General features: G+C 44.6%; 1 protein-coding gene across 1 annotated transcript in view; it reads left to right on the forward strand.

The window, feature by feature from the left end:
* LOC306741738 (aminopeptidase N-like) overlaps positions 1–15743 on the forward strand; it is a gene marked incomplete at its 5' end in the record, with an annotated part of 41243 nt that overhangs the window by 18225 nt on the left and 7275 nt on the right. Inside the window, 8 exons of the mRNA XM_079224054.1 lie at positions 6195–6274; positions 6900–7033; positions 7766–7821; positions 7970–8117; positions 8335–8423; positions 12904–13014; positions 14148–14315; positions 14447–14584. Coding sequence (XP_079080180.1) covers positions 6195–6274; positions 6900–7033; positions 7766–7821; positions 7970–8117; positions 8335–8423; positions 12904–13014; positions 14148–14315; positions 14447–14584 — 924 coding nt within the window. The remainder of the gene's footprint in view (positions 1–6194; positions 6275–6899; positions 7034–7765; positions 7822–7969; positions 8118–8334; positions 8424–12903; positions 13015–14147; positions 14316–14446; positions 14585–15743) is intronic.

Raw genomic sequence — 15743 nt, forward strand, 5'->3', positions numbered from 1 at the left:
TCAATTGAATTGAATGGTTCGGAGGTCTGACCCAGAAAAATAGTTCACATGAGTTTTATACATCAGCAATTATTCTTTGAAATGGTTGCCCTCTCCCCTTTCCCCTCCCCCCACGCTGCCATCCGTGTGCAGACAGGAGACGGTCCTCGTCACCCAGCTGGCGCCTGCCGCTTGGTCGCGGCCCTGAGAAAGAAAAGTGATAGCCAACAGGAAGAAAACAAGAAAACAGAGGAATCCAAAACAATAGGAAGATACCCTTGCTATCATCCCAAGGATGGCTCGGTTCAGTCTGGGCGAACTGACCTCACCAAATGGTCCACATGTTTAAGAATAATGCCTTCTAAATAAAATCTCCACCACAATTCCCCCTTTGGTCACAACAGTGACCACAAAAGTAATTACAATGTGTCAACCCATCAATACATTTGACCCAAAATGGTTTACGCACATCATCTGTAAGGTTAGGCTTCAGCTGTTTCTGTGGGAAGTAAGCAACTCTATGATAGATAGATAGATAGATAGATAGATAGATAGATAGATAGGGAATGCTGACATATATTAATTAAACCCTGACACGATCTTTGGAGATGAGTCAACCGACCTCAATCTCCAGGGTACTGGATTTAAAACAACATGTTAGTGAGGTGGGAACAAACAATTTAAACTAATCTATTCAATCACATAGTTAAGTTATTATAACAATCATCAGGAACCAATTGTTGATTTAATTGATCCTTCTACCTGTAAACATTGATTGGATCATTTATTCTTTATTACACCACATCTAGGAAAATACTGTAATGACACGAATTATAAGCTTTATTACACAGAAGAATCACTTTTATATTCCTCCCCACTCGTCCCTGGGAGGAAACCAGTCAGGCGTAGTGTTGCTGCAGGATCAGCCTTGGGAGCATTCACTTATTTCTTATCAGCCAAATTCAGCTATTTATTGTGACGTATTATGGCAATGTTGTGTTCCATGTGGATTCCAAATAAGTTTTATTTAATGTCCAAATTGAGCGCAGTGTCTTCTGATTCAAAGCAATCAGTGAAAGTGGGATTCTAGAACGTAAAAGTCTGTCGGAGGAATGACGTCTATTGGTCTTTGGCACACTCCTGACGTGTGCTCTCTCAAATAATCACTAGGAATATTTATTTCCCTCGTTCTTTTACATTCCCTTAATTAACAACTAATTTGAATACTTTGATTTAATATCCCCTAAAAATTTGAAATCCTATAAAGAGATATAAAATGTTATAAACCGTTTTTATTATCTGTGTTTAAATGTTGCTTTTATTTGCTTTGGTGACACCTACATCTTAATGAGCAGTTGAACAAAAATAATTATAATCTGCCTTGAACAATTACCAAAGTATTTACTCTTTTATCACTGTTATTTTGATGCCTTTTAGATTGCCATTACTAAAATAACTATACAAAATATGGATCTATCTTTATAATAACCTACATATACAAACTCCCCCTTTTGCTAAATTACCTATGCTAATTTAGCAAAACAGAAAAAAACTGCACCAGAAGAGGCCCATCCCTTCACTTTGGGGCAGCCAATGTCTGGAAATACGTCAACATCATCAGTGAAAGATATTTCTGAAGGCACACCTAGTGTTATGAGCTGAAAAGAGAACCTAAATAAGCCTTGCTTCTAGCTGCATCTGCAGCATTACCTGTTGAAAGGGATCAGAAGCGTTAGCATCACATTTCATACCACAGGCAGTTTTAGGGAGCAGTATCGCTCCTAGCTCAGCGCTCAGACCCGTTCAAAAGAAAACAACATAGTTATGTGGCTCTCCATCTGTTGGAGTAAGAAAACCAGTTGCAGGATTAAGGTAGGAAACAGTAGTGAAACAAACACCAGGTCTCTGTTTCCCCCCATAGTCCTGAGTCAAAACCGATGTCATGTATCCGTCCCGTTGGTCAACGTACTGTGTGAACGATGCGTCCAGTTTAGCTAGTCCAAGTGTCAGAGCACCCAGTAATGCACTCTTTAAGTCAAGGAAAGCCTCACTCAAGGAGTCTGCAGTTTGTCATGCGCAGAAAGACGTTTACCATGACTCATGGAAGAGAGTAGTGCCTCTCTTTCTGAATAATTTGGGATCCACTATCTACAATAAGACGTCATTTCTCATTTGTTTCTCAGTTTGTGTTTCAGCCACAGCCTGTATTCTTTTGGGAGAGAGGGCTTTGACCCCTGCTGTGATCACATGTCCCAGATGTGAAACTTTAGACAGAGCGAATCGCACTTTTGTGAACGTCGCCTTTCTTACTGTACCGGTCCTCAGGAGCTCATGAAAGCCTGAGATCAGAATGCAGAGTCTGTGTGCGCAGCCAGCCAGCCATGTCCTCCTTCTCCATTCCTGGCCTCGTGCCAAGGAAACATGTGGAACCTCCCCACGAACAACTCAGCTTGCTTGGGAGACAGAGACAGAAACAGCGGCAGTACTCTCGGTCCAATAAATGTCCCTCATAGCCAAACCCTCTATCTCTTCCTCATTCACTCCAAACCACACCTCCTCACAACTCACCCTTTTTACTGAGGCGTGTGCGTCAAAAGGTCCTTCTCTGGGGTCCGTCCCGTCGCCCCCCACTCCAAGTCAGATTTCCACCGGATCCTCCCCACCAGCCTTGTTTTTATTCCATGGGGCCCACGGGCAGTCCCTTCTCCAATGACCAGGTTCGCCACATGTGTAGCACACATAGTCCTTGGCTCACGTGTCAAAGTCTCTTCCCCTCTGTCTTCTTTGGCCCCTCTTCTCTCTTCTACCGCCTCTGTCCTCACATGTCCCCTCTCTTCTCCCATGTTTTGTGTTGTTCTGCTGTCCATCAGCTTCCCCATCTGATGCCATGCCGCCATACATCGTCAGCTGGGCCTCCTCTGCATCAGCTCCTCAGCATGTTCAGCATATGACAGTATGGTGCTCAGGTCTGCAGTCATCCACGTGACACAATTTTCTCTGATCTTTGCTGCCACTTCCAGGTTCATTTTACACAGGAAATGTTCTTTTAGATACACCTCACACGGCTCCAGAGGCGCAGCTCCCATTCTGTCTTTTGTTAGTCCACTGTGCTGGTCAAAGGCTATTGTGAGTCTTGCCAGGAAAGCGGTGCATGCCTCCCCCGGTTTCTGCCTCAGTTTTGCAATGTTCGCCAAGCTCATGACTGGAGGAAAAACCTTCCTGCATTCCTCAAGGAGCAGCGCGACAGCATACTTGTACGGCCTATTTTCCTTGTGGTCATGATCCTGGTTGACACTCCGATGGGTCAAAATATCGGTTGTAAACACCCCTGCAATTTTGTGATAGTCCAGTCCGAGTATTTTGCTGAGCAGGCGGCGTATCTCTGTCATGGTTGGCCTGTATTCTCCAACAAAAGCGAGAAGCCTTTTTTCGAATTGGGCCAGATTTATCTTTGGGCTTGTCACGTGAATCATTGCTTCTTCAATCTCTTTTTCTCCCCACGGGCGGAAAACCAGCATGGGAACCTCAAGTCCTGCTACTTCCACCATGGGCATTATCTGCACCTGGGTCTTGACTTGGGGATCCGGGAAGGCAGCGGGCAAAACCTGACTTTCTTCCAATTCCTGCTTTGCCATCCGCGTGAGGGGTTTGCTCAGCTCCTCTTTTCTGCCTGGCTGGTGGTTGGACGGCTTTTTCTTCCGAGGAGCGTAGGACGGCGGGAGGAAATCCAGATCAGCGTCCACACCACCATTTACCTCGGACAAAGAAGGATACAGTTTAGCAGTGCATTCAGCTCCTTCATCCTTTCCGCTTGCTTTATTATTTTTTTATCACACTCATTCCTCAATCTTTTCCTTTCCCTTCTCTCTGCTTCCTCTCTCCACATACCATACCCCTTCCAGTCTACTTTAAACGGGGTACAGCTTTTTCTTTCTCAGACTTCCTCTCATGTTCTACTGGTTCGTCTTTCTCTCTCTGATCCAAACAAGCTCTCAGCTGCTCCAATTGTTGTAAACTGAAACTCCCCTTCTCCGGAAAACCCATTTTTACCCATTCTTCCAACTGGTCCACATTTTGTTTATCCTTCTCCCACATACATTGTATCACTGGAGATTATACTTTGTAAACAGGCTTTACAGGCGGCTCAGGCTGCACAGGCTTCACTTTTCTCTGATTTCTACCCATTTCTCCAACAACAACAAAAAAACACTATAGTTCCTTGTCTACCGAGTTTTCAGAACGATCCTGTGCAATCAGACAATTACACACAAGATCAAATTAAAAAAAAACTACAAGTCCGGCTTGTCTACCGAGTTTTCAGAACGATGCGGCACAATACCCCGAAATCAAACTAAAAACCCTACAAACCCTACAAGCCTAGGACACCGGTCTATAGTTACTTGTTTACTGCTATAGCCACTTGTTATACGGAATTATCAGAACGATCTGGTGCAATACACAAGATCAGACTTACAAAACTACAAGCACACTAGGACACATCTGTCCCGCACCCTCCTAAAGTGCGAAGATACAAGTTCAACTCCGTCTCTGATTACTTGTCTACGGAATTACCTGAATGATCCGGTGCAACACACCAAGTTATCAACACAATCCAATGTGATACACAAGATCAAACCTATAAGACTACAAGCATACCAGGACATGCCTGTCCAGCACCCTAAAGTGCGAGCCCCCAAGTTGTTGCGGCCTTTCCAAGTGTCTGTTACATCACAAATGGTTTTCTCTATGGGTGGAATTCTTTTTCCCAACTCAGGATTGGAGCGGCAATCTCAAACTCCGTCCGAGGACAGCCTCTCACCTTCCGGGAGGAATCAACTATCTAGTAGTGCGCTTCTGTTGTCCAACGGAGTCCAAATTACACGTCTAACCTCATCCTCGTCGCCAATTGTAATGGAAATTAATTAACCTCCTCAATCTCCTTTAGAGAAAACAAATGCGATGTGAAACACCCAAATGTCTTTAAGTATTTATTAAACAGAAACTTGGAAATAATTCAATTGAATGGGCGGAGCTCTCCCCCACAAATGGTTTGGAGGTCTGAACCGGAAAAATAGTTCACATGAGTTTTATACATCAACAATTATTCTTTGAAATGGTTGCCCTCTCCCCTTTCCCCTCCCCCCACCCTGCCATCCGCGTGTAGGAGACAGTCCACGTCACCCAGCTGGCGCCTGCCGCTTGGTCGCGGCCCTGAGAAAGAAAAAGTGATAGCCAAAAGGAAGAAAACAGAGGAATCCAAAACAATATGAAGCTACCCTTGCTATCATCCCAAGGATGGCTCGGTTCAGTCTGGGCGAACTGACCTCACCAAATGGTCCACATGTTTAAGAATAATGCCTTCTAAATAAAATCTCCACCACACTTAGTCTAACACAAAGCTAACTTCATGCTAGCAATCAAATTCACTTTCTCTCCACCAACAGCCTGCAGCTGCTGTGGGTTTCCTCACAATGTTGCTAAAACAAGAATGAATGTGAAGCTGCACTGATTAGTTAACTTGAAGCACCTGTGTCATGAGTGAGTGAGTATTTCCTTTGAAGATGTCCTCCATTCACTCCAATGCATTTTTTTCCTCTCATAAAAAGCTTAATATTTCAAGAATTTCAAAGGCAAGAGGAAACAAGACTAATACTTCCTGAAAGATAAGACTCTTGCGAATGCGTGGAGGTTGTTTGTGGGTCTGTAGGTTACAATGTGTCTCTAGTTGCAATTTCAAAATCGATTGTACGATTGTCTGTGGGAGACATTTTAGCAGGGAGATTTAACATGGAAGGGAATGGAGGTTGACTTGCTCTCATAATTAGTCGGATTTAAACACGCCTGAATCTGTTGGATTCAAAATCGACCCAAGTTTACGACTGCTGAAGCATTCCAACTAATAAGTTGAATAAAGATTTGCAGAACAATACTTGGAATGCTTAATTGCTGAAGCATTCCAACTATTCTGGCCAGATCCAGAACACAACAGCTCTGGACTCTGGCACTTTGGCTTTGCAGATATCTGTTTATCCTACAGGTGATTGGATTGCATGCTCCATTTAGAGATCACCTGTCACCTTTTCTTAAAAGTGCCTCCTTTCAGATTTTTATTTGGACTCTTCGTTGCTCAATGTTTAAAAGCTGAATACTCCTTTCCTGAAAAAATTAGCAACTCATAATACCTCGTTTTTGTCTATTATTTTCTGCTTGTTTAGTCTTTGGTGGTACGTCCCAATCAGAGTCATGTCAAATACACTTGAATCTTCTCTTGTCTGGTTGGAAACCAGTGAAACGGGTAAGTGAACGCACCTTTTTACCCGCTCCGTTTTCACATTTGTCAAACAACCATTAGTTCTGTTTCATTAGGCACACGTAGGTGGAGATAGAATACCTTCATCTATGTGATGGTCTTTGATTGGATACAAGTCAGTTGAAAGTTTGATGAGACAGAACAGATGAACATAGACACAAGATGACCTTACTTGTTTTGTTTTTGTATTTATACTGTGAATGTGAAACTAATGAATGCTAGTTAATCCTGATCAGTGTGTGAATGGGTGAATGACATGTACCGTAAAGGTCGGGTTACAAGCCGCTCCTACCTCTGGTCAGTGTCCCCGCTGTAGCAAGCTAGTAGCAGCGCTAGCAGCTAGCTCCCCGCTGCTGCTGCGACTAGCCGCTGCTGCTGCTACTGCCCGCGTCCCCTCTGCCCGAGTCGGGTGTCCAGCCGGGGCTGGTCCCGCTACCTTCGGTGGTTGTCGGGGAGCTAGCGGAACGCTAGCTGACTACAGCAGGGAGCTAACGGACACTGACCGAAGGTAGTAGCGGCTTGTAACTCGATTTTGCGGTAGTGTTAAAGCACTTTGAGTGATCGGAGTACTACTCCATTTACCATTTATGATATTTGCCTCCATTTTCAGTAAAGAAAGACAAATTCCTCTCTGACAGTGGAGAGTGGATCCTGGCAAACGTCAACTGTACTGGATACTACAGAGTCAATTACAACCCAGAGAACTGGGAGCGCCTCCTGACTCAGCTGGAGACAAACCCACATGTGAGCACTGAGCCCAAAGAAATTACTTAACAAATCACAGCGCTGAGCCTCTTTTTTATTAACTGGTTGCCCCTGAAGGCTTCGCCCTGAAATTCTTGAAGATTGGCAGATTAAATGAAAACTTGGCTCATTTAACCATTCAAACAACTGGTTGTTAATGAGAAATGTGAACTTTAATTTCTTGAACTTGACTCTTACACAATGGGTGTACCGAGTTTGGGTACTTATATTAACCATGTCTTCAACATCTGTTTAGTGAACATATTATCGAATATTTCCAGGGATGATAATGTCATTGAACTGGTTGTTCTAGACTGCTGCCAACTGTTAAATGGATGGCCGGGGACATGATTTGGTTTTCAGAGGATAGATTCCAATGACTTTCTAGATCCCCTGACATTCCATCTAGTGCTGTGAAGCATCCGCTGGGGAACATGAATACCAACAAAATGTCAAGGCAATCCATCAATTGTAGCTTCAGACAGACCTTTTAGAAACTGCTAATACTGGAACGTATTTTACTTTAAACTACAAGAAATGATATTGCTGTTGGGTCTATATCTGACTTTGAAAATGTAGAAATTCAATGGAATGAAATAGAAAATGATTTAGCATTTTCCCTCCGCTACTCCAAGTCATATTATCCTGTTCCAATGCTGCTGATGGTAGAAGGACTGAGTACAGTTGTAGATGTCTTTGTAAACTGTCCCTCATCTTGCTCTTGTTTTTTAGCGGATCCCACTGATGAACAGAGGGCAGCTTATTGACGATGCATTTAACTTAGCAAGGTAATGACTTCTATTCAGTTTACTGCTGTTCACAAATGTTCTGTACATTGAGTGTCTCGTGAATTTCTTTTAAACATGACTGAAATGAGGTGATCCCGGTGGCTCATTGGCCTCCTTGATCTTACCAAATCAAATTTGTTTTTCTCAGGGCCAAACTCATCGACGTGACCCTGGCTCTGAATTCAACGCGCTTCCTTCACAATGAGAGAGAGTATCTTCCCTGGGAGACAACAGTCAACAACCTGGAGTACTTTATCCTCATGTTTGATCGCTCCGAGGTGTACGGACCCATGCAGGCATGTGCCATTAACGCCTCCTTTTTTTAAACTTGTGATATTCAAAATGAAAGACATATCTGGCTTTGCTACAATGCTAACTAATTTACGCTGTACTGGATGGAGGAGCTGAATTCAACAGACTTGATGCGATAGCCTTGCTGCCAGTGTTGTTGTTCGTCCCTCATCATAAACAGATGTGCAGTAAAAAGAGTAATATATTGCTCTCTTCCTGCAGGCGTACCTCCGCGAACAGGTTAGCGGCCTGTACAACTTCTTCAGGAACGACACAGACAATTACCAAGTCCCAAAGAATCACTCCGCACAGTAAGGAAAGATGCCCTCCATTAATCCTCAACAGGTTTACTACACCGGTTTGCATTTTGCAGTTCTACAAACTCAAAGTCCTGTGCCAAGAGCAGCAATGAAGAGCAGATGTGTGAGTTTGCGTTGTTGCAGTTGTGCACACGCTTGTCACAACTTGTGCCAATAAGCGGTGCTCTTATATGGAACCACTTCTCAAGAAGTCGGGGGTTGTTTCAGGGGGAAATACTCATTTGATTGGGTGATTCTTTTAATTAATTCGCACGTCAATATCATTTTGGGAACTTTGGGAGTACGTTCACACAGAACATGAATATCACAGGTTTCTTTTTCTGAGCTATACCTCGCTGTTAGACAGTCCTCTCCCACACAACTCTGACTCCATTATATTGCTCTCTTTAATTAACCGTATAAACCCAACGCTCTTTTTTCTCTTCTCCCGAAAATGAGAATTGTGTTTTTCAATTCTTGAACCGAAACACGTTCTTTGGACTGAATATGCTTCCTAACAGGTCAATGCGTGTGTTTATTGTGATTATTATTTCAGATTTAGATGCTTTAGGTCGTGCTCTTTCTAAAGATTTGCAGTATTACTCTGTGGGTTGATGGCAATGCACCAAACAATACTTGTTTAAAAAACTCAGGGAGCAATCGAGGAGTCATTTTTGGGGAATCTTGGTTTGGTAGAATTTTGACTGTTGATCATATTTTTTTTTTTTAAGGCAAGGAGTTGCGGATTCGTTAGAGATCAAGGACAATTGAGTCTGGGATTCATGTCAAGGTCATATGAGCTGTCGAACTCTAGGGTGTAATTAAATTCACAAGACTCCACTGACAATGTTGCTGACACACAAATCCACTTCAGGAAATCAGAATAAACCCTTCCACTTATTTTCTTAAGTTAGCACAGCTGACGTTGACTCAGAGCGCGCTACCGGTCACATGATTCACAACCAGGCACGTGCACAGACATTTTGGGGGGCAGGTGCTCAAACCAAAAAAAGAGCACCAATCGCCAAAATGATTTATGAAATAAAAAGTGCTAATAATAAACAACACAGTAGGATATTTTCAATTTATTGTAACAGGACGGCACAGAGGACACCAGAGTTAGGGCAGCGCAGCAATCACAGGCAGAGTCAATTCTGCAGGTTTCAAAAGGATTTTAATTAAACAAGCATAAAACAACTCAAAACCTAGCTCGGTCCAGGGCTGTATCAGTTATCTACTGAACTACCGTCTTTTAGCCGGGCCGCTAGCCGATTTACCGGCTCAATTCTCAACCTTCACAAAGAGGAGAAGCCTCTCGTCGCCTGTCCTCCTGCTCCGTTCCCCTCCTTGGCTTTTGTAAGCCTCCGTGATGAGGGGGATCTGGATCAGGTGTGTCTCGTCCCACACCTGATCCCAATGCTCTCCTGACGAGTGGGTGGAGCCTTCTGGCTGCAATGTAGATTCCATCCACCACACCTCCCTTCAGGCCCTTACACCCCCCCCCCCCCCCACCCCCTCTTCAGTTCTGGCCTTGAAGGGGCGACCAGTGTCCACAGGGCGTCTCTTCGGTAGAGAGCATCTGCATTCCCATGCTTGGCTCCCGATCTGTGAACAATAGCAAAGTTAAATTCTTGCAAAGAGATGAACCATCTCCCTACCTTGGCATTGGTGTCTTTCTTATTAGCCATCCACACCAGGTGCGCATGGTCGGTCACCAGAGTGAAGTGGCGTCCCCAGAGGTAACACCGAAGGCGCTCTAGTGCCCACTTTATGGCGAGGGCTTCCTTTTCCACCGTGGTATATCCTTGTTCTTTTGGGTTGAGCTTCCGACTGATGTATGGGATGTTCCTCACCTCTAACTTCCTGGGAGAGTACTGCCCCTGTGCCCATCTTTGATGCATCCGTTTGAACAATCATCTCCCGGCTGAAGTCTGGGGTCAACAATACCGGCTGTGAACTGAGGGCCTCCTTTAGGCCCTTAAAGGCCTGTTCAGCTTCTTCTGTCCAATTAACCCTGGCTGGGAGGCTTTGGTCAAGTCTGTGAGGGGAGATGCTACAGCAGAGAAGTTTGGGATGAAGCAACCATAGTATGAGGTCAGACCTAAAAATGTCTTTACCTGGGCCTTTGTGGATGGGCTGGCCAGCCCTGGATCGCCTGGACCTTGCGGTCTTGTGGCCTCACGTTGCCCCTCCCAATAGTGTAGCCCAGATATTCGGCTTCTTCCGGACCAAGCTTGCACTTTTTGGGGTTTGCCGTCAAGCCGGCCTTGCGGCGAGCTTCTAGGACTGCTGCCAGTCTTCCCAGGTGGCTGAAGCACGATGTGGCTTCAGGACCCTGTCCATCAGTCTCTGGAACGTGGCTGGGGCTCCAAGCAGACCGAAGGGCAGCACCGTGTAGTGATACAGCCCTGATGGGGTGGCGAAGGCCGTCTTTTCCCTTGAGGTTTCCGCCAGGGGTACCTGCCAATATCCCTTCGTCAGGTCCAGGGTGCTGATGAAACGGGCTTCCCCGAGGCAGTCGATCAGCTCATCTACCCTGGGCATAGGATAAGCATCAAACTTTGAAATTTCATTCAATTTCCGGATGTCATTACAGAACCGGGGGGTGTTATCTGGTTTAGGGACCAGGACAACTGGGCTGGTCCACTCACTGTAGGATTCCTCTATCACCCCTAGAGCCAACATTTTCTGAACCTCTTTTTTCAATGGCTGCCCTTCTGGCTTCAGGTATCCTGTAGGGGCGCCGTGGGCATCGGTTCATCCTTCCCTAGACAGTACCAAGATATGTGGCCTGGCTCTCCACATTTAAAGCAGCTCCTTGGATCATTTGTTGAGGGTGGTTGCCTTCGTCTTGGACCCTCCAGTTCATGCATTCTCCTAGCCCTTGGTACCTCTTCCCTGGATTTACGGCTCCCCTCAGGCTCTGCTCGCGTTGGTCTTAGTAATTCGGCTGTAACTCTCTGGCTCTCCACCAGGCTAACCAGGTCATCTAGGTTGGCTGGGTTCTGCTGACTGGTCACTTTCTTGGCCTCATATGGTAGAGACCGGATGTATTTGTCCATCATGACCCTCTCCAAGACACTTAGTTCCTGTGGGTCAGACATCAGCCAAGCTTTGGTTACCCGACCGAGGTCATACATTTGATCCCTGACGAGTGGGTGGAGCCTTCTGGCTGCAATGTAGATTCCATCCACCACACCTCCCCTCAGGCCCTTACATTGTATATTTATTTTGGTTAACAAACTAACTCAAATTATCAAATTGAATAAATAAATAGCAGGCAAAAAAGACAAAACAAGGTCATATTGTATAACCAAATGCAATCAAAAAATATTCTAACTTAAAACTTATCAAAACTCTGAAAGCCGGGGTGTCAAACTCATTTTCACCCCGGGCCACATCAGCATCATGGTCGCCCTCAAAGGGCCGGTTGTAACTGTACAGTGGCGGGCCGTGGATTTTCTACCTGCCCACATCCCTGTCCCTCACATCGGGAAAAACTCCCCAAATAAAGATAGTAAAACCCCTTTCACAGGGAAAAAAGAGCAACAGAGGAGGATCCCTCTCCCCGGATGGACAGAAGCAATAGATGTCATGTGACCAGAATGAACAACGTAACGGAGTTACAGCACATTACATGAACATGACAGGAATTGAATAAACGGCACTCTGCTGCATTAAAAATTCCCTTCAAAATAAAGGCCTTTTGCACGGGCCTTTTTGCAAAGACTGAAAACGGCTCTGCAAGCGACATTAAACATGACAAACGTCAGTAAACAGCTGGACAAGGCTTTGAAATCATGGATTTCGTGAGTTTGTTTGTTTATTATTTTAGGAAACGACCAGTTGCGACGTAATGTTTTCAGCGGCGCTATTGTTATGGTTAATTTATCACCAAGCAACGTCGGGGGATTGCACAAACACGTCATTACCTGTTGGTCTGATGCTGCGGGTCAGAGAAGAAGGAGCTGCACCCGTTTGGCGCTCAGCACTGCATGAGCACTAAGAGGAAGAGGAGGAGGTGGAGGAGGAGGCGGGGGCTCGTGAGCACCGCGGAGAATGTCAGGGGAAATTCTTACAAGAACTCAAATAAATGCCCCGTCAGATATCAAAACACATTTCGGGGGAATTGATGACAGAGAGTCATTTTTATTCTTAAATACTGATGAATGAAGAAAAAATTGTGCTCCAGCAGAAGGGGCACTTTTCTCATCCAGGGCAAAAGGGCACTAGGGGTCTATCTGTGCACATGCCTGTTCACAACCTTATTAATTAGCTTCCTTTGGTAACACAGGACACTGCTTTTTGGTCACGTCTGAGTGGGCGTTTCCATTTGAAATACTCAATCCACGATTGCTTCTCCCCAAATTATGCTGTATTTAATTCTCAACATTGGAGTTTGACAACACAAGTTTTTTTCAAAACATCGAATTTGTCATAATTTATTACTTGCACACTTATTATACAAAATGAAATTACGCTTCCCTCCCAGGTACAGCCAGATCATTGCCGTAGATGTGGCGTGTTCCAATGAACTCCCAGAATGCATAGCGATGGCTACAAAGATGTTTGCCAACTGGATGGACAGCAACGGCACGAACAGGTACAGGCACTACTGAATAAGTACTTTTAATTTGGAATTTGAATATTCTTCTTCATACCTTCTGAAATGATGCTAAACTCGCATGACTCTATTTGTCTCACTGTAATAGCTTTCATTATGTTCTGTGGCTTTACTCTCCAGCGATGATTTAGTGAAGGTAGGTGCCATTTAATCACTTTCTGGTGTTCATTGTTGTGGCATTGTGGTTCTTTTCTTTAAAGCTCTCAGAATCTTTTGACGACCATGCACTCTATTCCACAAACTGACCACGGAGAACATGATCCCTTTCCTACTAAATGAGGACGTTAGACTAAACCTCCCTCCCTTTACACTTACTTTAAAGTAGAGAGTAATCCGACCTCATGCAAGAAAATTTAGGTATTCTTATCTCAACTTCTTCCTTTGTTTTCGTACAGTGAGCCACGTCACATTCAGCAAAGGCTCCTAACTTCAGTTTACTGTGTAAATGACCGGCATAAACATGATGAATGCCACATGTGCATAAATGTGCAAAAAATGTGCAAAAGAGTGCTGTTAAAACCAGAACAAGTCCATCGATGAAAGAAAGGGTCAATAATTTACAATGTTCATATTTGTAAATGATACAAATTATATATTGTAGTGTTATACATTGGCATCAATAGCTAATTTTAATAAATGCTGACATTGTTAGGCTATATGAACACATTTTGAATGTTAATCTAATTTAAACTGCAGAGGTTCAGATATTGTCAGCAAAATAATGATTTTTTTTTTTTTAATAGGGTTTTCAAACTCAAAATTTCTTCAAAGTAATGAAGCGATTAGTGAAAATCTTAAAAAAATTGTGTTCGTACTAAAGATAAAATTCCAAATAAGAGAAAATTGCTAAAACGTTTTCCTGAATCACTTATACAAGCCACTTAAGAACCAATCTGTTCATAGGAATGCTTCTAGCATGAAGCCCATTGGCTCTTCATTAAACATGTATACTGTATGTGCTCCGTACTTCCACACATACATGCATGGACGTGTGTTAACTCATTTGCCGAGAAGACAAAATGAGACGGTCCTCTGATGTAGCGCAAAATAACTGTGTGTGTGTGTGTGTGTGTGTGCGTGTGTGTGTGCGTGTGCGTGTGTGTGTGACTCAGCATCCCCCCCAACCTGCGCTCCGTGATCTACTGCCAAGCTGTGGCCGCTGGCGGGACGGAGGAGTGGGATTTCACCTGGGACAAGTTTAAGAGCACCAGCGACACCCCAGAGAAAGAGCAGCTCCGGGCGGCTCTGTCCTGCACCAAGAAGATCTGGCTGCTCAACAGGTGAACCCACAGGATTGTGTTGCTGTTATTCTGACTGTGCACAATAACTTATTTCTGTTTGGACACACCTGTGATGAGGGAATCCCAGCCACACTGTTTTTATGGAGTGAGGATCCTTCCTTATCTTGCAGATACCTGGAGTACACTTTGAACCCTGAGAAGATCCGTCTGATGGATGTTGGTTCCACTATTGTCTCCATCGCTAATAACGTGGCGGGGCAGGCGCTGGCCTGGAACTTTATCAGAGCAAACTGGGAGTACGTCAAGGGGTAGGTCACTATTTGGACTCTTGGTTTATTTTTGAGTCATGACCAAGTAGCATATGAGATTGTGTAGTCGGGTTTCACCAATATGAACTGGAAAATGTATGCACCTTCTGCCACGAGCCAGGTACGCTCCATTCGTTCATTTCCTCTCTGCTCACACTCTGCAGGTTTTCGTTTGGGTTGTCGCCGTGTGGAGACTCTCTCTCTCTCTCTAATAAAAATTCTTCGTTTGTGTAAACATTCCTGGCAATAAACGGATTCTGATTCTGAAAAGGAAGACATGATGCTCATGCTCAAATATAGCCGTTTTTGTTTACAAAAAAATTACACGTATTTACGGTTTATCTCAGAACATGTGCTCGTCAGGGTGGAGAAGCCGACCTAACGGCAGTTAGATTGTGAGAACTCTGAGCTAAAATATTCTTTTCATGGCTACAGCTCTTTAAAACCCCATCCTTTTGATAGTTGATATGAAGTTGATATAGCTAACGTGTTAGAAAACTGTTGCAAACTGTTGCCAGAGACCTCTTGACACTGGAGCAACGTGCGGTCGAGTCGCTTGAATAAACAACACTACCATAAATGGCTTGTAAATCATCATACTAAATCATCATCTAGTACAACAAAGTTGTACTAGATGATGACGTGGAGACACTCCTGGTAGAGTGGCCCCTCACTCCGGATGGCAGCGCAAGGCCGATCGCTCTGTAGGCACAGGCAATGGCCTCCACTGTCCAGTGGGAGAGGCGCTGTTTAGAAAGGGCACAGCCCTTCCTAGGTCCACCATAGCAGACGAAAAACTGCTCCTACCGCCATATGCCTGTGGTGGCCTCGACATGAGGGCCCGCACCGTGCACAGTAGCCCTGACCTCTCCTCCCCCATTGGAGGGTCAAACTGTGCGAGCTGGATAGGCTGGTTGATGGCGCTCTAGCATTCAGAATAGTCCTCCTGACAGGTTCTGGGCGACTGTGGCTAAGTGGTTAGCATGCCTGTCTTTCAATCAGAGGGTTAGAGGTTCGAGCCCGGGCCCCGCCAGTCCATGTTGTTGTGTCCTTGAGACACTTAACCCCTAACTGCTCCCCGTTGCTGTGTCTGCGGTGTATAGAGCAAACATGTAAATCACTTTGGAAAAAAGCATCAGCTAAATGTAATGTAATAATG

This window comes from Taurulus bubalis (assembly GCF_910589615.1).
Source record: "Taurulus bubalis genome assembly, chromosome: 9".
Taxonomy (NCBI): domain Eukaryota; kingdom Metazoa; phylum Chordata; class Actinopteri; order Perciformes; family Cottidae; genus Taurulus; species Taurulus bubalis.